General features: G+C 38.6%; 1 protein-coding gene across 1 annotated transcript in view; it reads left to right on the top strand.

Moving 5' to 3' along the window:
- Positions 1–24,287, top strand: part of LOC128365760 (F-actin-uncapping protein LRRC16A-like) — a 63,734-nt gene that overhangs the window by 17,098 nt on the left and 22,349 nt on the right. Inside the window, exons 3-11 of the mRNA XM_053326328.1 lie at positions 7,986–8,036; positions 13,855–13,914; positions 15,234–15,355; positions 17,162–17,259; positions 17,831–17,901; positions 18,043–18,116; positions 18,301–18,376; positions 22,917–23,005; positions 23,548–23,642. Of these exons, the coding sequence (XP_053182303.1) occupies positions 7,986–8,036; positions 13,855–13,914; positions 15,234–15,355; positions 17,162–17,259; positions 17,831–17,901; positions 18,043–18,116; positions 18,301–18,376; positions 22,917–23,005; positions 23,548–23,642 (736 nt within the window). The remainder of the gene's footprint in view (positions 1–7,985; positions 8,037–13,854; positions 13,915–15,233; positions 15,356–17,161; positions 17,260–17,830; positions 17,902–18,042; positions 18,117–18,300; positions 18,377–22,916; positions 23,006–23,547; positions 23,643–24,287) is intronic.

Below are 24,287 nucleotides of genomic sequence, written 5' to 3'. Positions count from 1 at the left end.
CTTTCCTGATCTAGACCACACTAAACATGTTTTTTATCATTTAAATCACAATCAACATTGTGTGTGTGTGTAAGTGTGTTATTAGTGCTGGCTGATGTTATCTACCCATTCCAGAGGGAAACCATGGGTAATGCCAACATCAGCCCAGAAAGAAATCCCCCTCCCTCCTCCTCTCTCCCTACCCTGCCTTTGTCTCTGTCATTCCTTTCTTCTCGCTCTCTCTTTCTTGCTTTCTCTCTCTGTCATACCTGTACAGTGTGTGTGTCTCTCTCCCTCCCCTCAACAAAGCTCTGTACTTCAGTTTGGGGAGGTTTTCCAGTTGTCTTTGTTAACCTTAATTGTAAAAATAACAATTAGTCCACCTCTGCTTGCACTTTTCTCTCTCTGATTTTCTCCATCTAATCTCAGTGGTGGTGATATCCTATTTACCCAGAAACCTTGGCTCACCATAACATAGCTACACACACACACACACACACACACACACACACACACACACACACACACACACACAAACACACACACAAACACACACGCTCACACAAACCTCCTCCCCATTGTGTCTGGCTGGCAAGCTGATGAATGAATGAATGAACCCTTGTGATTATTCCTTATCTCTGTAACCTAAACACACACAGGGTTCTTAGAGGATGCCCTGCAGGATGACAATGTTTTAAGAGGAACCCCCTCTATCAGCCCCGACAGCGTCTAATACCTAAAAACCCTGATATCTATTCAGTCTGAAAGGGCGTCTTGCCAACCTGGACTATAAACTTAATCTGAAACCGCTGCCCCCTTTGAAGCTTCAGTCAGTCTCAGATGTTTTGTGACACATTTAGGAGGATGACTGAATATTTTATGCTTGTTGCTGAGTGATCTAAAGGCAGAGATACACATTCAATACACAGTAGAGATCATGTAAATGATGTTGATGGTGTTCGGTTCCATTTTAGTTTTCAGTCAAAAGACAAATGAAAGGCAAGATTGATCATCTGTCCCTGTATATATCTTAATATCTCAAGCTCACATTGTTTATGTCTCATTCATTATTCAAACACATTGTTGGCAGTTTGTATTTAGACTGAAGCCAGCAACAGTAGCATAAAAAAATCAAAACTAAACCATGAAATGCAACATAATCAGAACACATTTATTCGTGCCATAGCTCGCCGCAGCTGTGGTCTGATGAGAACAACCAATCAAATCTGTTCAGGAAGTAGCACCGTCAGCCGCCTTTGTTCCTCACCATGCTCATCTCTTCAGCAGTAAAACACATAATGATGAGCAAGGCAGTGATAAAAGACAATTGATGTTGTTCTCTTAATGTTCTCTTTGGCTGCTGGCGCAGTGTGGGGAGGACATGTGCTGCAGTGAATGGTTTGAGATATGAGATATCCGTAAGTGATTAGCAGTTAGGCTATCTGGAAACCCTCTCCTAGAAAATGTTACAATTGTAATCATTTGTGCTGCCTAAGCATTGAGTGACTTTTCATGTAAAGGTGTTTTCTTTGTAATTATCTTATAAATCTTACAAGCTAATCTATAAATATTTAAGGGTAAGGTGATGCTATAATATACAGTAGTATGTTAGGTTTGATAATTGTTCTTTAGATGTTTTTTTGGAAGACTGCAGACCATTATATATCAAGGTTCTTGTGCAGTGTGAGTCTGCAGAGATAACAGGACCAGACCTCAGCTGCACTGTCAGCAGCAGCCTGTCTTGGCCATGGAGAATCAATGTATTGTAGAACAAATTATTTTCTCTGCCTGAGTTTAGTACAGTGGTTAAAAGGCTCTTTTCTTGAACCAGATTCAGTTCATGTTGGCTGCAGAGCCGATCTCACGGTGGTAATCTCTCAGCGTAGGTAAGTGGTTATCTTTGGCTTCAGTGCCAATTCCCACCGCTGGCGTATGGCAGGAAAATAGAGGAGTGTGCTTCCTGTGTAGCTGAAGGGTTTAAATATTATGTTCAACGTTCTCAGGATGATTTGATGTGTGATGTGCAGTTTGGAAAAGAGGAGGCATTGATTTAACTTTACTGGCACCTTTTTTAATATCTGGAAAAACAATAAGGAACACACTGCTTTATACGCCAGACTTTAATGGTTCAGTAAATGGTTTTTGAAGAACTTTCATGTGTTTTATCCCTGCCTTGCAGATGATGATGTTCAGTGTTTTTGCCCTGTATATTATCCTATTTAACAGCAGCCTAGAGAGTCTTGCTCCACTCTTACACTGAGTTACACCATCCCTGAATATTCAAGGATAAAATTACAATGTGTGTATGTGCTTCCTCTTCTCTATTGTCTCTATTGTAACACATGCATATTCATACAGTGCAAATCAGAAAAAAGTAGCAGAACGATGGCACAGAAACTACGACACTACACTACTAAAAAGACAAGAACAAATCAATTTCTCATTACACCTCCCAGTTTGTTAGTATGTTGTGTGATGAATGTATGTCATGCATAATTTGCATTTCTACATGGTGAAGTCCACCTGGCATCCAAGTTGAGATCAAGATGGAAAGAGAAAGAGTTCAGGGAAAGAAAAAAAATACTTAGCATTTTTTCTTCCTGCACAGAATGGATTTGTCTGTGCAGTGATGGTTCAGTTATCCAATAGTCATACATTCCATAGCACAAACTCTCACATATAGCGTACTTACTCTACTATAATGTAGCTACACTGGTGTAAAATGGATGTTATGGCCCTTTTTATACCATTTGAAACCTAATTATATATTGCAAGTATGTTTTAGGCAATTTAGGCAAGGAAGGGGTTAAAGGAGGATGACGACATGATGAGATTAAGGAGCTCTGGCTAGAATCCGCTGTGTGGAATCTAGCCAGAGCTGATTGATTTCAGCATATTAAAAGCTAACATGGGGTCATCCCAAAAGCATTAGTTTAGACAGAGATGAAACTGCTTTTAAACACTTCCATTCATTAAATGGCTTCCCTTCTGATTGGATTTCATTCTTGGCTCCTTATCAGCAAAACAGCACTTTGATTCTATTAAGTCATTTCACTTGCTTTGCCCTTCCGCCTCCTCTCTTACACTCTCTGTCCATTTGGTGTCCACTCTCCTCAGCTCATTTTCTGATCCCTCCCAGTCTCTCTCTCTCTCTCTCTCTCTCTCTCTCTCTCTCTCTCTCTCTCTCTCTCTCTCTCTCTCTCTCTCTCTCTCTCTCTCTCTCTCTCTCTCTCTCTCTCTCTCTCTCTCTCTCTCTCTCTCTCTCTCTCGCTGTATAGCCCTCTGTGCTGCGTTGACAGTTTGGGTTTGCAGCCAGCACATCATGACTCATTAATGTTACACACAGGCACACATGCACGTGCAGTACGTCCTGGCATCAGTTATGCAATAAAGTGTCTGTGTCAACAGTGGCGTGAGGGGATGAATGTCAATGTGCTGTTGATATTAGGACTGTAAGTTTTATTTCCATTAAGAGATTAAATAATTTGCTGAATAACTGTTGGACGGTTGGACAAAGCAGGTAATCTAAACACATCACCTTGGGCTTTGGTCATGATGGCCATTTTTCACTTTTCATTTTATACACCAAATTACCAATATTGATATGACAAACAAAGAGTTTGAGTTGAAGCCCCATTTATAGCATTGATTAATCTGTTGAATATTTTTTTCATTTCATCAATTTGTCCATAAAATGTCTCGTGCTGCAACTCACAATCTTTTACATTATCAATGACTCTGAAGATTATTTTCTCCAATAATTGCTTTGTCTAAAAACGACAGAAAATAGTGAATAATCCCCTTTATAATCTTCCAGAGTCAAAGGACGTTAAATGTATTGTTGTGTCTGACTAGCAGTCTAAAATCCAAAGATAGCCTGAAGTGGTGGAGGTATGCACTGGACAAAAAGGTACTAGCAAGAGACCATGAGACCACTTATGTATGGTTTGGAGGTGGTGGCACAGAGGCAGGAGGTGAAGCTGGAGGTGGCGTTGATAATGCTAAGATTTTCGTTAGGAGTGACAAGGATTTTAATTTAATTTTAATTTCACTCAGTAATCTATCAATGAAGTGATCAATTCATCAACTGATTATTTTACCTCTAACTTCTGTGCTTATTCTAATTATTCAAGCTCTGTCTTTGTTCAGATTCTTTACAGGACAAAGCAGGGTAAAATATTAAGTGCATGAAAAAAAAGAAAAGGAATGTTCATTATTATTTAAATAGCTAGCAAACTGAATCAGGCATACCTCAAGGTGGTCAAATATTTGAAGCATTTTACAGCAAGCATTTTGGTGAGTTTATGAATACTGATTTCACTGAAACTATAAAAGTTTACACAAAATGGTGAGATTGATCCAAAGAACAGAGCATGAATGCACCCCCAAGACATGATGGATGAATAAAAGCATTTTTTTGGGAGGGGGTTATATTTCCTGTGGCTGCGTGCCGCCACAGCTGAATGACTGCAGATGAAACATTTCTCTGTGCTGCTTCAGTTTCAACAGATTCAGCGTAACTGTAGGCTATCGTGAATGCTGTTTAGGGGAGGGTGAAAACTCATTGACATTCTCAGGCGAGGCTTGGCACTGCAGCATGCTACTTTTATGTGTGAGTGAGTGTCTATCTGTGTAGTGTGTGTGTATGCGTGTGTAGTCACAAATTTGTGTGCAGTATGGGCAGAGCTGTTGCCATGGTAACACAATGTGTGTGTGTGTGTGCACATGAGGGGTGTTTGAATGGGAGGACGGGGGGTAGGCTGGGTTGACAGTTTGACAGAAAAAAAGATAATCTGGGAATCACTGTACACAACACACACATACACACACACACACACACACACACACACACACACACACACACACACACACACACACACACTCAGAAACATACACTTCACAGATCTGTGTCTACTACTGACACTTTAATGGGGTTCAAGACACTGTCGGCTGACTTTCATGGTGTTTTTGTGTGTGTGTGTGTGCGTGTGTGCGTGTGTGCAAAGCATTGTGTGTTATTGAGTGAGTATTGATTGTTCAATAGCTATTTGTCATATTATCTATTTAAATAAAAATAACACAAAAAATGATATCAAAGAAGTCTGTCAAATTTACATAATGAAATTATTTTGGCTCAAAAAGACCCTGTAGGCTGTATTTGTGTGTTTGTTAGTGTGTGTGTGTGAGTGAGAGAGTGTAATAGCAGATGCCCTCTCTGGTCTTGTAGACATGCTCCAATGCTGCTGCCATCTGGTTGGCTGAGTGGAGCTAAAGGCGGGATGGCGGCCGCTGTGAAATCATTGGCTGATAGGGAGGCTCAAAGCTATAAGTCCACTTAAGAGACAGAGCAGAGAGAGGGAGAGAGGTAGGAGGGTTGATATAAAGAGGGGGGTCATGAAACGGGCGAGTGTGTTACTGTTATGGCTTTGTCCACTCAAAAGGGCAGATGGAGGGAGCACGGCACTGCAAAGAGGCAGTCATGCATTGACAGGAGGAGGGCGGGAGATTGAAAAGCTCAAGTAAAATCCAAGAGGTAGTGGCAACATGAATTGGTCTTGTTCTGCATTTGGTTCTACCGAAAGGCCTTCTACAGAGTCTTGTTGTTTGCTAGCAAAAATTAGCATTAGCCTTATCACCGTTAACAATAGATCATAAAAGCACCGTGGTAACCAAGCAAGCAGCTAGCATCAATATCACCTCCTCACCTTCTCTTTTAAATGTCGTCACTTTCGGCTCCAAAAGACTAAGATGGCGACAAAATTCCAAAAATCAATGGATGAAGTGGCTACGTCCATTATTTTTTACAGTCTATTATTAGTCTGACTCTGTTTGGGTGATGTTGCCTGGTTTCCAGATCTTAGCAATTACTTGCTATACAGTGGTCCATATCCAATAGAAACTGTGGCCAAACCGATGAAAACAGAAATATGTTTTAATAAAAAACTCATGCAAGGCAAATATTTCTTTTAAAGTAAACTAGTGTGGGAGAGTCCACCACCAGCATACCTGCAGACACATACAGTAGCACAGTACACATATGAGAACCGCCATATAGATGCCAGAATAAGAGAGAGGGAGAGTTGAGCATAGCAGTGGTGATTGGTGCTCTTTAGGAGAGGTTATCTTTGGTCAGAGAGGCCTGCCTGTCGGCCTCCATCACATCAAACTACACAGAGCCTGCCCGTGGAGCTGAGCCACCGGGAGCTAGAAGATACCGTCACCCCCCCCCCCCCCCCACCCCCACCCTCCGTCTCTCTTCCCTCTGTTTCTTTTTCACATCTTTTTAAAAAGATTCTGACAGTTTTTAGACTTGGTGTAGTCATGTTTTTTCATGTCTTTTCATCCTTCTTTCCATGTACTTTCCACCCTGCCCTTGATGCTGGTCATTGTTTGTCTGCAGTATGTTATTATGCTGTGTGTACTCTCTATCTCTCTCCTCTGTGCTCTTTCACTTAATCTTCTCTCCCTGTGCCTTTAAATCTACCCTCCAGTTTCCTCTCGCATCATTCGTCTCCCATCTGATCAATCTTTTTTCTCTCTCCCCACTGTCTGCTGTCAGTCTCTTCCATTTCTTGCCTTTTTATTTTCTTTCGTTAGTCATATATTCCCTGCTTTCATTCATTTATTTCTTCCTTCATAGCTTCTTCCCTCCATTTTTTCAGTATATTGCAGAATTCAAAACCAGAAGGTCTGGGTTTCTTTGGTATCTTTTTTTGGTGACATTTCAGGTTCATTTGAGTATGCTAGGCAATGAAAGTAGGCAATGAAAAATAGAAACATACTGCAGGAGATAGCTCACCATGTTTTCAGACAGATTTCAAAAAACTAATCGTCAACACTGTCAATTATTGTTTGTTTAAGCAAATGTGCAAACACTGCATTAGTTCCAGTTTAAAAATGTACTGGTTTTCTGGATTAAGGACCACTGGGTGATCCATATTAAGAAGTACAAATTAAGAAATGTAAATGTTGACTTATCTTGTTGACCTATCTCTAGGAACTTATACATTTCCTTAAAAATTTGAGACTAAACCATGAATACTTAAATTTAGAAAATGGCTGATTAACCGATATAACCGAATAATGAAATGAAAGCATGTGCCTTTGCTGGTGGACAAGTGTTTGTTTTCTCATAAGGAGGTAGATGGCAGTGTTCCTCTAATACTTTTTAAAGGTCAGCTTTTGGTGTGTTATATTTTTTGACAGGAAAATTACTAGTGTTCTGGCACATGGAGGTTAAGGCAGCAGCCATGTGTACAGTTAGTGTCATACTGTAAGGCCTAAAATAAAAGTTTTGGCTAACAGTCCTACATATGACATCAGTTTTTAAACAGCCCTTTATAGACTATGAACTTGTGTCAGTTTCAAAAGCTAACATTACTTATAGCAGTAACATTTGTTCCTCTGTTGAACTGTCTTATGATGCATTATTATAATCTACTTTTGTAACTTTGTTATGCTAATGTAACAGATGCACAGTTTGGGTTATTCAATGTATGCAGCAATGATCTCTCTTAAAATAATGTCTTTGTCAGTATTTATACATTCTCAGTAACATGAGTTGTACAAATAATCTCTATAATAATAATATCACATTTTAAGGCAGCTATCTCAATAAACCAACCAAATGACCTTTCAAGGGTGCTCATCTGGATAGGAATGTCAAGTTTGTGGATTCCAGTTGTGCCTCCTTGAGTTCGACCTTTCCTTCAATGCGCAGCAACAGAGGCAAACATAGTGGTTAAGACAGGACACTTCTGTAAAGGTTTTTGTAATACGTGCCTGTTTACATTCTCTGCGTTGTCAGTCCTCTGTTTTTTCTCTCCCCTTCATACTGACACAGAGATGTTTCCGAGTCACGAGCCTTTTCATCTTGATGAGTCAACAGGAGAACTCTCTGTGTTCTGTCATTTCCTTCTTGTTGTCATTCAGAGTGTGTATTTACAGCTACTGAGTGTATATTTACAGCTACATACTCATTATTCTCTCTGTTCTCTTTTTCTCAGGCACTTGCATCTCACCGAGCTTATCTCTTGACGGCACGTATTCCCACTAAGGTAAGCACAGCAACTCTGTCTTAAATCTGTTTTGTGCTGCAAAATCAACGGAATTCGACATTTATCTAGGAACTATTATAAAAAAAAACAATATAGCATACCATACCAAATACAGTAATACAGAATTATGTTTGCAAATATTCATTGCAAATTCATGGCTGGATTACTGAGGAACCTCGTAGTAGAGCCCCACACAATCTTTGAGTTATGACATATATTCAGCAGTTCTGTAAAGCTTATGTGTTTTGCATGGCTGATGAGAGAAAATGAGGGTTTAAAAAAGCAGCTCTGTGTGCGCCTGGTTGCTGTACAATTATACAACTGGTTAAGAAGCCTGTTCTCTTTTTAACATGAAGCAGTGGTGGTATAATACAGTGCAGATGGCAACTGCATCACCAGCAATGAAACATCTGTCACCAGCTTTACCAGCATGACTGTCACTGCTACCACATAATAACCAGCAGAGCATTAAAACAATACAGATGTTCACTAAAACGTCCAACAGCACCAATTCAGCAACTATAACTGTCACTACTGTCATTATGAAACTTCATAATCATAGTCAGCTAGGTTTAGCTGGCTCAGCTTTAAAGACAGGCCTTCAACCAATGAAAATCCATGAATACACTTACACAGTGAGTTCAAATAATGTATGGAGAAATAAAGTATATTTATGAAGAGATATCTTTATTTATTGAAATATCAGTGTGATTATTCTGCTTTCTAAGTTTTCAGGGTCAGTCTTTTCCCAAGTGGTAATGGAATTTACATTTTTCTAAGTACTATAAGTATTTCTCATTCAAAGTTGACTGTCAGAGTTCATTATTGTAATTGGAAACAACAGTTGACCAAACACACTTTTAGTAGCAAAGGTTACTGTAATCTGTAAAATGTTAGTAAATGGAGAAAAATACTCGTTATAATTTCTTAAACCTCAAATGTCTTGTTTTGTCTGATGAGCAGTTCAGACCCCACATTATCATGTCTGACACAGAAAAGCTTAAAATTAGACAATTTGAAAAGCTGAAACCACAAAATATTAGGCATTTTTGCTTAAAAAACCCCAAACTAAAACCATTATTCGATTATCAAAATATTGGCCGATATTTTCTTTCGAGTGAGTAATCGATTAATTGACGTATCGTGGCAGCTCACTTAGAATAAAGGTTTAGCTTTCAAGCAGTCAAACACAAAAAGTTCCTAAAATGCTCAGAAGAAGTACAAATTTGAACATATACAATACAACCCCTTGACACTTACAGTAACAAACTCCATCTGCTCATGAAGATCATGTGATATAATCAAAAGCTTCTGAACAGTTACTAAATGGACCTTGATGACATGAGAATGTTTTGTTAGGTTTGCTTTATGTATATGTCAGCTGATGTGTGAATACTTTGTAAAATATGCAACGTACTGGAACCATTAGATTTTAACATTTTCTCTGTTTATGTAAAATGTTCACAGGATATAGTTAGACTTTATAAGCACACTTTAAGGCATACACACACTAATCAAAGCACAGTTTCATAAAACATAACGGACTGTAAATCTGTGTTTTACAGACTGGTGATGTCTTCTGGTAGGAAAGAGTTGCACTTACATAGTATTTTCTCCAAGTCATGAGATCACACAGCATCATTTGTTGCACCATTGCCAGGAAATATTTAATAGTAGCCCCTCTAGTAGCTGTATTCTTTCCAGTCAATAAGATGCCCCCCCAGGGACAGTTTTGGTGATTGGTTGCTTGAAAGAGTGATTTCTGGGTTTACTGGGGGGTAGAATAGTCCATAAACATTAAAGTTGAACCTGTTTCACATGACGTGTTTTTCCAGTATTATGAGCTGATCTGTTTGTTTAGTTGGCTCTGCATCTGGTTTCTATCTATGTGCTGTCTTCTGACCTGGAGGGATTAGACACCTGCTTTATAAAGAACAAACCCCCAACCGCCTTAAACAACCCACATCTTCACTATAAATCTGATCTGTCTCATTGTGCATGTACTGTAATCTCTTTTTCTCTGTCACTTTTTTTTTCTTCTTAGACTCCTTTTCTGTGTCTCTTCAGAGCAGTCTTATCTCTTCTCCCTACTTTGGATGTCATGTACTCATGTTATTCTCTCTTGATCAGGACAGCATTAGACTTTTCAGAGTAGTTATTGAACTTTCTGGAGGTGAATCTTCTGCATTAGATTTATTGACATGGGGTGATGAAGTATGCTTGTCTTGGATGTGTCTTACCATACAGAAACTAGAATCCCTCCTCAGGTGTTGCAACAAATCTGTATCTCCTTCTCTGGCCCACTCTGCTTAGTCAGATTACAACCACACATCATCTTTGCTCTCTTCTCCTTCTTTCCCTTTAAGCCATTCGTTCAGCTTTCTAACTCATCCTTCCATTCTTTCCTCAGAATCCAGATTACTCCCTTCTGCTTCTGCTTCTGCTTCACCTTCATTCCCTTATCTGTTCAGCCCTCCCTATCTTCTCCGTATGTCTCTTTCCATTTATCCCTCAATTTGTCCTCTCCTCTTCATTACTGTGCTGAAGGTTCAGCAGGGATAACCTGCAATGTCTGACTCAAATCCAGCTGACTCTGATGCTTTTATCTTAAAAGTAACTGATGTGTTGCATTTTCTCTAGGAACTCTCTGAAACTATGATATTTATCTCATTATGGATACTATGGATCTTAATGAATGGATTACTCGTTGCTTTTTAAGAATCTGAGACCAGGGATCATTTGAAAGTTTTTCTTAATTGAGTATTAATCAGTTATTTAGTGTTGTGAATCAGCCCGAGTTAATCTCACTACTCAGATGAATTACTTATTGCCCAATTTTTTTAATTCTATATGACGTAAAGATCTTCTTGTGTTCACATTTATACCAGTAGTGAAGTGCCGGGTGGATTATTGCTGCATACTGTCATTGTTTAAAGATGTGGCCTGCCAGCATTGATTGATAAGAGGTGACTGTTACAGTATATCTCCTTTTTATATTGATTTCTGTTTATGTGAAATCTATATTACCATGGAGACTGCAAATGAAAATGAGCCTCTGTTAACTGTTTTAACACATGAGCTCTTGAGTAGACTGTACATATAGTGTATACATCCTCTGTAGATTCAGTGGTTGTGTTTTGTTGATTCAAAGCTGAGACAGTTTTGAGTTTTTATGTTTTTTGATGTCTGAATGCAGTCTTGGTGCTGTATTCAGTCTGTCATATATCTGTCAGAGATGTATCTAAAACACACAAAAGAACAATCTGCAGGTGGTGATTTCATCAGCATTGCTCTTTGGAGGGTAGCCCAAGGCCTTGATATTGAAGTATTGTAGTGCAATAGCATTAAACCTTTAGTTAAACACATTTCTCGTCTCACAATAGTAGTTGATATCCCCCTCTAGCTGTCCCATATACCTCTCAGTGGGTTTTTTCTGTGTCTCTCTCCATTTGATGTTTGGATTCCTCTTAAGAAGCTGCAGGGCTTTATGGTCTGTCAGTTTCTCCTCCCAAACACGCACACATACTCCCTCTCACACACGTCCATTGTTTTCTCATTTTTTTTCCTTTTGTCTGTGTAGCTTTTTTTAGCCTCTTGCTGCTGTATGTCTCACATACCTGTACAATACACCTTTTGTATCTCTTCTCTCAGCTTGAAGTCAGAAATGAGAGTTTATGTCTTTTATAACTTAGACACCAAAAATATACAGTAATGCAAAACATCTCATCTAAACTAATACAAGCAAGCTCATAGAAACCTGAAGTAATTAATCACAGAAATATGTATTAATCCTACTCATCTGAAAATGTATGTTTTTTATCCAGCATAACAGAAAACAAACAGAAAAGAGGAAGATAGCGGTTAAAGTGGCAGATGGACAATGAACGAATGGGTGAACGAGGCAATTACTCAGGCATTTGGTCACTCCATGGCCCTCCCAGCATGATGTCTTTCCATTGGCTAGAGCTCATGTGTATCAAGATGCTCTCTTATCATTGGACGAGATTCACAATAATATTCTACCTATACCATTTACTTGTATGAAAAGTTCTGATTGTGCAGACCTAACTTGAAAGAGGTCAGTGTTTACTTCATATTGTATTGTAAACACTCAAATGCATCATATGCTAACAGATAAACACCTGTAATAGACCAGAACTATTGTAAAAAATTAAGTACATTTTAAAAATTTTAAAATAAATGGTAAGGTGTGTGTCTGTTATTAAAGCACATTTGTTGAACAGTGGCCAATTTAGCAAGTTATGGGTTAATGAGTAAATGTTGAATGCTGTTAGCTAACATTAGCCACCATTAGCTACTGATCATATCAGATCAATTAAGGCAACGGAAGCAAAAGTGTTTTGTATGAAGTAAGGGCGGGCTCTATAATTTATTAAATTAACTTTTAATTTTTAAGAGGAGAATGTTATTTCTTATTTCAAAAGTTATAGTATTACTTAAAAACAACAATGTATAACCTTGCATATTTCTGCTGCTTTCATGTGCCTTGTTGTCATTGTTTATGAAGTGAGCTTTGATTTCTTATTTAGTGTCATTGTCTATTAGACTTATTTCCTTTTTGAATAATACATGTTGTGGGTGTGTGCATGAGTGCATGTGTGCATGGATTCTTGCATGTGTGAAACCACAAGCAGTGCTAAAAACACACACATACACACACCGCATACTGTAGTCAGACAGTAGACAGACAGTCTGCTTATCCTCTGCCTCCTCTCATCTCTGAGCCAAGCCTCAGGAACACAGCGCCCACCTGGAATAGTCTGGCCTCGCTCCCTGGCCTGCCTTCAGGCACTGTACTCCGTCTCTTCTTTGTGTGTGAGTGTGAGAGAGGGAGAGAGAGGGAGAGAGAGGGAGAGAGAGGGAGAGGGAGAGGGAGAGGGAGAGAGAGAGAGAGGGAGAGAGAGAGAGAGAGGCACCAGTTCTCCCTCTCTCTTTTTCTGTCCTTTTTAGGTATGGAACAGCAGACTGCCGCTCTTTTTTGTATTCATTGCCCTGAAACAGAAATAGAAAATGTGGATTTAGGAGTGTTGTACTTGTCTTTAGCCTTTGAGTTAAGAAGTGAGGATGAGGCCTTTTTCCGATTTACTTTCCATTTTACGTCAGTGAAGCATTCGACTCCTACTTTAGTAAAACAATTAAGGAAGCAAAACATAAAATACTGAAGAAGAAGAAAATGTCATACCTACATGCAAACCAAAACAAATGCTAAATCCTCGAGTTGCTGCATATTAAATTAATTATTGAGTCAGTAATTATTACATCAGTTGAGACGTGCTAGCATGATAGTAGAGCTGATTAAGTTTAAGAATTAAGTGAATGTATCTTATCCCAGCCATAATTTTCCTTGTAACCTACAAACGTGTCTCATGCTGATCTGAAAAACCATCAAACTGTGTGAGTCAGTGATGAAGAAGTCAACACAAGAGCTGAAAAAGAACCAAGAAATGACTGCTTCCCAACCTATTAATTATGAAACAGACACAGCATTTTTACACAGCATTCCTTAGACAGACAGTCACTGTACTAGACTCTTGTTATTAGAAACAATTACTCTCACAGTTATACAACACATACAGTACTGTTGTTGTTATATTTAGTACAGTAGATTTGTCATTATACCTCTCCTCCACTGATTTAATACTACTCTTTACCTTTCATATTTTGTTAGTAATGTTCATTTACACAGTAGCAGGTCAGAAAAAGTGTGTGTTTACATAGTTTGTGTTAAGTTATACACAGCAGTTGAGATAATCCTTATTTTACGTGTAAGTTTCTTCTGTGCTCTGTTCTTTTTTAGGTGGAACACTCCTTTAATTATCTGGAGATCCAGGGGATTGCTTGTAACAAGCCAACACAGGTACTGAACCTTTCACCAAAATGAACAGTGTACTTTACCAAGTTTACCAGGTCGCCACGTATCTTTTTGTTATTTTTATTGAAATGTGACATCTAACACTGTGTTGTCTTCCCAAATTTTACAATGAAGTGTCTGCTGTTGAGTACTAAGAATAAACCAATTTACAGGAGGAGTCTATTATACATACAATTATAGATAGTACTAACCATAATCAAGAAAGTTAATATATGAATGAAGAACTTGGGAAGACTGGAATTGAGGAGCTAAGCATTAAGACCTGCTGCTTCTCCCACTTTACATGAATAACAAACCAGGGCTTGGTGCTCTGGCTGGCTAGTGGAAACAAAGCTAGCTCTGCTAGCCTCCCAGCTAACTCTAGCTTTCTGTCTGGATCCAACTGGACCACCGACACCCAGTTTGAGATTTTGGTCATATCGTACAGACCTACTCGCACAGAACCCAAGTCTTCCAGTATAAGTCTGTAATCACAACAGATGCTGTAATGTTGGTAGATGGACAACAATGAGAAAATGGGATGCAAAATCACTAGAATGCTAGCATGATCCTTTAAAACTCATTTGAATGTGAGGCACATAAAAAAACATTTCTCAGGCCCAAAAATGATAGCTCTGGGATGGATGTTCTCTATGTGGAGAGAGCTTCCTTTTGGCTTTTTGACCACAGTTGGTTCTCTGTCAGTTAGCATGATCTACATATAAAATATGATAATCTGTCGGTAACTGCTATGTTACTGCGGCTCAACCTCTGTCCCATTCATCTCGAGAGATGTCAGTCCTCTTAATATCTTGACTGATGGTCTCCCAAGTTTAATAAGTGCTAGCCAGGATTATGTTAATGTTGGCCTATAGGGGTGGCATGTATCACAAGCATTTACATAATTGCAGTGAACACTGAAATGGTTAGCCAGTCTCGGTAAACGTCATTAAATCTCTACTTTTACTTATTGCAAGAGATCCGGGTGGATGTGATACTGATATTATTGCTGGGTAGATTCAGTGGATACATAAATAGCAGTTGATAGACAGAAAAGTGAATATAGAAAGAGAGACAGATACAACTGCATTTGTATAATGTACAGACTCATGATAGATTCACATTCTATTCTTTCATTGCCAATACACTCTTGTTATAAACTTCTAAAAACTAGACTGACCCAGTGGTGAAGAAAAAGGAAAACACTTTTGACCAACTCTGTTTTCTAGCTAAATGAGTACAGCTGAGGTTGAAGCAGGTTTACAGTAGGTGGAACCGTTCATGGTGTTATGGATCCATAATTACATGTATGTCTGTCCTTTTAGCTGTTCATAGAGTATGAGCGTGGCTCCTTCTCACTGAAGCTGCTCTCCACAGAGGAGGTCAATGAGGTGGTCGCTCACATAGGAAACTGTCTGCTAAGGATATGTCCTGGTTTACTGCCCAGGTGAGTCCTCCTTCTATACTTGCGTATGTGTGCTGTTTTTCATGGATATGTTGGGCTGTGCATGCAAAAGTCTTGTACATATATGTACCCATTCAAGAGCCACAACAAGGGGTCAATTAATCAATTAGTGAATCAACAGATAATTAATCAGCAACTATTTGGATAATCAAATAATCATTTTAGTATTATTTGAAGCTAAAATGCCAAAACTGTACTAGTTTTTGCCCCCAAAATGTTGTGATTTAATGCATTTCATACATCATAATAAACTGATTATTTTGATTTGAACTGATTTTGGGCCATTGGTTGTACAAAACAAGACATTTGAAGATGGCATCTTTGATTCTGGAGAGATTGTATTGATTTTCTGTTGGTTTGTAGACAAAACAATTAATTGAAATGAAAAAAATATCTGCAGATCAATCAAAAATGAAAATAATTGTAACTGTATAAAACAATAAAATGACAGCCCTAACCTGTTTAGGGCATTTACTGTAGGTACATTCAGGTCATAGTATATAGTAGTTACACAGTAGTTCATAGTAGGGACGCAGACTGTAGTTGGTCCAAAACACTGCAGCCAGGCTTTTAACGGGTAGCCTACTAAGAGAAGATACAACATTACTTCAATCCTTGCTGCCCTTCACTGGTTACCTGTGAGTTTTAGAATTGATTTTAAGATTTTAAGCATTGAATAGCCAGGCTATTCATGATTTAATAACTCCTTATGAGCCTGACCACTGCCTGAGATCCTCCAGCAGGGCCCTACTGATGGTTCCTATATCTCAACATGTCACTAGAGGGGCCTTTGCTGTTCAGACCCTTAGCTGTGGAACTTCCTGCCTGGAGATCTCAGGCAGGCAAACTCAGTGTCATCTTTTAAATCTCTTCTTAAGACTCACTTTTATCATATTGCTTTTACTGTTGGTTTTTGTTGTGTTATTTAACTATTGTATATTGTCTATATTTTTACTTTGGATCTTTTGTTTCTTTGTTTTGAAAGGTGCTATATAAATACAATTATTATTTGTAGTAGTAGTATTGCTGTTTGTGTTTTTACAATTTGTGTATCTGTGCACATCCTTTGGTTTAGAATGTTGAACAGGGAGGTACTAGTAATTATTCCCAATTTATAGAAGACTTTGCAAGACAAACAGGTACACACAAACTCTTTGACTTGACCTTATGTTAGTATCTAACTGGAGTACTGGGAAGGCCCTTCCACACTTTCCTAGTTAAGATGACAGTGATGGTCATCAGTCTTCTCCTTTAGCACTTTGGTTATTTGTGTCAAGTTTAAACTTCAAACTTACATTTGTTGTAGTCAACCTCCTGCATTTTTTTCCACAATCCCTGAGCCAGTTTGTGACAGCACTATATTGTTGCTATCTTATATATCGAAACAACCTGAAATACTATTGTACTGTACTCAGTACTGTAATGCAGATGTGAATCTCTTGTTAATATCTTTTCTTTTTACAGTCTATGGTTAATATACAATATTGATAACAGGAAGTGCAAATATAAATGTAGAAATGATCACAGATGTAAAACCATTAACTTTTATGACCTTGTCTTGTGAACAGGACAACGTCCCTGACTTGACAAAGAGGCAGATGTTTGTATTTTTGAGCTGCAGTCAATTGTGTGATTTTGTTTAATTTTGTTTTAGTTCATTAGAACACTCACTCAGCAACTTCCTGACAGCATTGACAAGTAAGGCGGTGAGAATGTAGGGATTTTTCTTGTTTCAACGGTTTAAGAAGCCTTATAAAAACATGTGTTGTGGCTCTGCTCTGTTCCCAGTAAAGTGATGAAGAAACTCAGCATGGAGCCTCTGGACAGATTGACCTCTCTGCAGACGCTGTGGGAGAACAACAAAACTGCTGAGCCTGGACCCTGTGGTAGGAACTTGGGACTCTAGTCTAATTACTATGTGCTTCTACAGCCCATAACTGAAATGATTTATGATGTGTGTATATTTGTGTGGGTAAACAATGCCTTTGAATCAAGGGTGTAGTAGTTTTACATGGTGAAATTGTGTTTAAAATGATTGCAGTGTCTAATTACCGGTACATTATTTTTTGCTTTTTACTTTCCACATCTCACACTTGTGGGCAGTCTAAAATGATTCAGAAAGGAGGTTTTGAAAGTTTTAACATTATGCAAACATGAAAAGTTTACATTGAAACTCTGCAGTGACTTGCTGTTTGCTGATTTGTGTTGTAGTGTTGTAACAGAAAGTTTAATCTGCATTGGGCTTTGATCAAAATCAATGTAGTTTTTGCTTCCAAGATTACAGATACAAACAAAACAAAGTGTTGTTGGAGAATGTAGGCTTAAACAATCTTTGCTATTTAGCAAGACAGGAGTCAGTGAGATGTAGTGGAGATGATCCAGTGGGTCTTCACAAAGTATCTGTCTGTTGTCTCTCTCTTTTTCACTAATTATGTTTCTTTCTCTTTCTTTGTGTAGGTGGGTTTTCTCAGATGTACAGATGTGTTTGTGACTGGTTAGGGCTGCCTTACAGAGAAGAGGTTCAGTGGGTCAGTATCAGTATATTTAATCACATTCATAAATTGCATAAAACCTTTGATGATTAGAACAGCCACAACATTATCTCTCTCTTTCTCTCTCATGAGTGTCTGTTAACACTTGCTTTGATTAATTAATTGTTCCCTTTCCAGGATGTGGACACCATCTATTTGACACAAGACACTAGAGAACTCAACCTGCAGGACTTCAGCCATCTAGAGAACAGGTTAGTGTTTCCATAGAAAAGTGTCTGAAAACATTCGGTAGCATACGAGACGCACAAAATTGTAGGTACTGTAGGTGTGTAAACATGCTGAAGGCACCACCTGGACTCATGTGGTACTGATTAAGATACATGTTTAACTGTAGCTATGACCTTTTCTCTCTTCCCTGTGTGTGCTCGACCTCAGGGATTTGGTGGCCATTATAGCAGTGCTGGAGTTTAACCAGTGGTTCACAAAGCTCTCCACCAAGGACTACAAACTGGTCAGTTCCTCTTTTTTCACCATCTTTATATGATGATGGCCATGAACTAGATGGTATTATGTCATGTTTTTTTTATAGTGTATTGTATTTTGAGCTCCAAATTTCAGATGTCATGTTACCTAAAAATAGGTGCAGTAGTGTAATCTAATACAATAGCTCTGCAATAAACTTGTGAGGATTATAATATTCAGGTTTTGGTTAAACTGTTTGAGAGAGGTGTTAATGGTCATTTGTGAGGCTGTAGTTTGTGGTGCTGTTTAATTTTGTTAAGCAGTGTTTCAATCTATATTATTAATGGTAGACCAAATATTACAGAGGCAATCAACAATTTTTATTACCTATTTAATTTTGCATCCTTCTCATTCCTTTATCTAAGAGGTAGTCAGACATCACTGTAAATTTCAACATCATGCTGAATAGACAGGATTATTGGCTGCCAAAAACAAAGCAACGTAATCCAGATTTAATACCATCTCAGAATTTTAAGTAGTCTGGAGAGTCACTACTTAAGATAAATGGATATCTTTTTTGTCTGCCTGTTAGTTTGTTGTCTATTCCTGTTGCTTTTGTAACGGTCTGGCTTCTCACTTCCCTACTGGACCACTAAAATACCAGTGCAAGGGTTTCTACTTTGTCCGTTACAATATTTGTTGGTCTTTTCTTCCTGCTTCAATAACACTGGAGGGAGGGCTTGTCTGCATGTCCATCTGTCATACACAACAAGAGACATGCAATCTGTACACCAGCAGATTGTGAAGCTTGAATTTTAATGCTGACTCATGGCAATTTAAAACTGTCATGTAAGGAAAGGTCAGAGTTTCTTGCTGGTCATGTAAATAATGTTGACATGCAGGGCTGCAACTACAGATTTTTTTCATTATCAACTAATCTGCTCAATATTTCCTCAATTAATGGATTGACAGTTTGGTCAATAAAATGTCAGAAAACTAATTCAAATGATCAATTATCATATTTTATTATTATATTAATTCTTTGTTTAAGCATGTTATCATAGTAAACGTGTATGTATGTATGTAGGAGTGTATTTCCCCTCTATGTCTTCCTGTCTGCATTAACTTCTACATTATCTCTCCACTTTTGCCAAATTGTGTGTATCTGCCTGTATAGAATATTTTTTCCCTTTGTTTCCCCCATCTTCCCCTCCTGTCTTTTGACTGAGGATCAGTCCAATGTTCTCGTGTGATAAGACTGTTAATCCTAACGAGACAAAGGGGCTCAATGTCTTAGGCTGTTGCCCCCCTGCAGCACTCCATTACCAACTCTCCATCTCAAGGCTTTGCTCAGTCTCGCCAATTACCACACGCAGCTTCCTCAGTCCAAACAATTATCTCACGTCTCCGTCACAGACTATTCCTTTTGTATTAAATTCTAAAATCCCGTCCCTCACTACCATGCCATGTGCATATTTATGCTTAAATTCTCATATGTGTATGCTGTATCTGACATGTCTTTTCTATACCAGATTAGTTTGTATTATAATAGACCCCAAGGCTTTTGTCTCTGTATGGTGTCACAGTGTGTTCATTCAAATGTTTTACAGTGTGTAACTTTTAGAGGGTGCAATGTGTGATGTTAGCTATAGATATTGCTTTGGAGAGAAGGTTGTGTGTGTCTTGCAAAGATGCAGGGATGGGTTTATGTGTTTATCTGGCTCACTAACTGACCCTGGGTGATATGATCACAAATGGACAGTTTTAAGTACCAATTTGAATGCACCCAAGACACATTAAGGATGCACTGGGATCCAATTGCTCAGACCACATTCAGAGGTAGTCTAGGCTGCTTATGGCCTTTTAGCAGCGTGTATGCATATTTCCTGGGTTACATTGAAAAGCCCCTTACTCAGCGGACATCATCTACATAGTCTACTCATTTACGCACCAAAGACATCAAAGTAAAACGCTAAACAACAAGAAGAAGCTACAACAGCAGGCAACATTGAGTCTCATAGATAAAATACATATGAAACACAGCTTTGCAAACTTCTTCTATTATATTCCAGCAGACTAGGCACAGGAAATTGCATTGCTGCCTATCACTGGCTAAAAACAACCATGCATTTGGTCTTAGCAAATATACAGTAAATGATGTACGTGTTTATTTACATACAGAGTGGGGAAGGGAGATCCGATCACAAGTGGGCACTCGAGATGCATGAGGAAACGTATTCTAATACCAGGTGTGAACTGACGTACTTGTGATCGGATCACCCAACACACATGTTAATACCAGAGCCACTGAAACTCCTTTGGGTGTTTTTAAGGAAAATGTTTTCCTCCATTTTTTTTGTTAGTGTGCATGTGTTTGCACAATGATAATGGAGACTGTGTAGAAACAAGGACTGCACTGATGGGCTCTGAAGCACAGTTTTGAATTGTTTTTGATCCTGTGCCAGTGGAAACAAAAACAAGTTAGACAGAGGAGAGGAACAGAGAGTGAAAGAGAGGAAAAAGACAGCAAACAGAGCAGTAAGGGAAAAACATTATGGTCAGCAGACAGGATGAAAGGGAGAGATGCCAGATGAATTAGGAAATTAGTCAGAAGGTTTTATGAAAGAAATTAAAAAGATTAAGCCAGAGAGAGAGATAGAAGAAGAACTAGAAATTACAGCTTGGGAAACCAGTCTGCAATTTCCACAACTAGACATGAGCCACTTCATCTTCCTGCCAAATCTATAGTATGGACATGCAAAAGTTCACTTTGACAGCACTGCTGGCCATCAGTTTTGTATCTGTGCTAGTTTAACCATGCAGGATGTTTGGACAGTTACTTTAGGTTTATTTTTTTTTAAAAAGAACAGTGTGTTGATCATACAGAAGAAAGAAAAAGAAATGGTGAATGTGAGGAAGCTGTGGAACAATAAATACACAAGCTTAAAACCATTAACTACTGTACCTCTCTCAAACTGATAAGAAATGTGCAGTAGAGTGGATAATAAAACACACACAGACACACACACACTCAAACCAGCTATCAGGAGGGATTATGCTGCTCATCCGCCATTCAATCAGGCTGTTTGTCTTGGAGTCTAATCAAGATGCTGAGCCGAAAATGAGAAAAGAGGAGATGAAGAGCAGAGGACAACAGTGATAAGAGGACTTCTGATTACCTCATAATCGTACAGTATTTATCCAAAGCGGGAATCCTTGTGTGTGTGATATTTCAGCAGTACGTAGGATCAGAACAACACAGCATGACAACGCTCTTTTTTAATGAGTGGTAAATGGTTCAGTACACATGCTGACAGTGTCACTGTGCTGTCCCCAACATTTGTATTGTGACTCTTCCAGAAAATACAGCCTCCTTTGTATGCTCTCTGCCTCTCTGCTGTGCAGTGACCGACTGCGCTCTCCCCTCTTTTTCTCCATTTCATCCCTCACTACCCTCATATCTCCTCTTTCTGTATTATGTCTCACCCTCGCTGCCCTCCCATCATTCTTATTCCTCTTCTGTAATACTCACTGTTTCATAGAGTAAACATGAGAACAACAGGCACTTTCTTCTACAGCATTCCTCCCTCTTGTTGTTTCTGTCTCTCTTTTCTCCCCTCTTTCACTCCCTCTCTCCCCCTTGCTGTAGATAACAGTCTGGGACAATGTCACCAGTGTTTTGGCCACACTGAGGCTCCTGGCTGACAGAAACAGTCCCTTATAGCAGGAATGTCAATTACCAAGAATAACAACGATCCAGTGGTCCAGTAAAGTTCAGTTATTACGACAGAGAATGTTTATGTTATGAGCCGGTGCAGATAATTAGAGACTTAAAGTAAAACTGTAGTAAAATAAACTGAATGCGTCTGCAAACTTGTGTGAGACACAGCACACAGTGAAGTGGGTCAGTGAACATCTAGGTAGGGCATGGACATCCAACTATTGAATTTTTAATTCTGTCTAAATAGCAGTATTTTCGCTCCACCTACTGTCCCAAATGGTGCTCAGACCACAGGAGCCACACAACTTTTTCTCTCTGAAGTGTAAAAAGTCTGCCGTCCGCAGTCTATCCTTGTCACGCATAGACGTTTTTTAAGTGAACGAGACAGAATCCACTTGTATGCATCTTTAAGTTCTGCAGTACAGCTTTAATTAGCATGAGTGAACAGCTTGGGAGCTCTGGAGTGGTTTCTCCACATTTTGCACAGGGAATCATCTGTGCCAAAAGTACATTTCTGTGTTATTCTTCTGACCTTGAATGTTTCAATCCAAGGTTTGCTGTTCTGGTTAAATTAGCATTTTTAGCCTCGGAGCTGGATCAGTTAATTAGTATCAGTTTTTAGTTTTTGGATAAAAAATGATGAATTGAAGCGCTTAAGGGATCAGTAAGCTAAGATCTACTGCACTGCATTACTCGTCTTCCTTGCGTTTCATAGCTCTCACGATCTACTGTGTTATAGAACTGGAGCACAAAACTGTACAGAGAAGGCATTAATACAATATGTTTTCTTGGGTCTTTTTACATACTATTACCTATAAAATGATGCAGTGCAAAAAATTGAACGGTTGTTTATGATGTGTGTCTGTAGTCTGCAGATGTGTGCGAGCAGATCCTTCGAGTGGTATCGAGGTCTAGTCGACTGGAAGAGTTGGTTCTGGACAACGCAGGACTCAAAACGTGAGATTATTTATATTATTAAATGACAAGTGTAAAATGTACGGATTGTTGTTTTTTACCATACTGAACACATTTGAATTAAAGTCAATCAATTGAATGATGCTCAAAGCAAGAGAAAACTGCATCTGCAACCTAGGAAATATCATACATATGCACATATTCCTGTGTTGCGATACCAAAATACTGAATCTATACTATATCTATAAAATATACTATCTATATAAAATTTCTACATATACATTGATACATGCGGCAATTCTGTAGAGGGCTTTTAAAGTTGGCTGTTTTTTTCTACTCTGTGAGGCAAACAGATTTGAATCCCATTTCTATGAAGTCAGCTGTTTGAAAAGATTGTATCCATGCTGAACACATTTAATTACCTTTTAGACATTCTTAAAGTGATAAGGTAGTTTTTAAATACATTTCAAGTTAACTCAGGAAAACATATTTAAGTTGCTAAAGCAGTATGATAGGTTGTATACTGTATGTATGGTGCATTTGTCATATATACATAATGTCATTTGGTCTCTTACACTCCACAGTGATTTTGCTCAGAAGCTAGCTGCTGCCCTGGCCCACAACCCCAGCTCAGGACTCACCACCATCAATCTTGCCAACAACCCACTGGAGGACAGAGGTGGGCTACCTGCTCTAATGTATAGTCTAATATACTCATCAGGAGGCAGGATAAGAGTAGAATAAACAGTCTAAGATGCAGACAGGCAGACAAAGGCAGGATAAAGGTCATACATGTAGTAACATCCTGTTTCTTGTAGGTTATTATTCATGTGAGGAAAAAATCAGGTTTGAAAGGGACCTCATCCAAAGTGAAATATGGAATACATTGAACATTAAGTACTCAGTGAACAGTGACTTGAGAACTATTAAACATTTTCACACGATATAAGCTTCTGTCGGAGGTATGAAGTTTGTAAATATAGAAAGTAATGCTTCTTGTTGCAGTTCATTGAGTGAAAAGTTTAATATTTTATCACCTCTATCCTGGGGCCTCTCAGCCTATCCAGGACACATGAATTAAAGATACATTCCACCAAACATTCAGAAAAGGTGCATGTACTGTAAACACACAGTACAGAAGATATGTGGGGCTCACTAATCTCTGACTTATTTGTTCTTATTTAAAATGTAACCCTCAGATCTGTTCAATGTTTTCTCATTTAAAGAACAAGAACTTATCATTTGGCCTTAATCAATTTTATACATTTGTCATTTTTTGCATTGTATATCAAATGGGAACATAAGGAAGTCATTTCAGTTGCAC

Source organism: Scomber japonicus, chromosome 10 (genome assembly GCF_027409825.1).
Source record: "Scomber japonicus isolate fScoJap1 chromosome 10, fScoJap1.pri, whole genome shotgun sequence".
NCBI classification, from domain to species: domain Eukaryota; kingdom Metazoa; phylum Chordata; class Actinopteri; order Scombriformes; family Scombridae; genus Scomber; species Scomber japonicus.
This window is presented reverse-complemented; position numbering and strand designations above follow the sequence as displayed.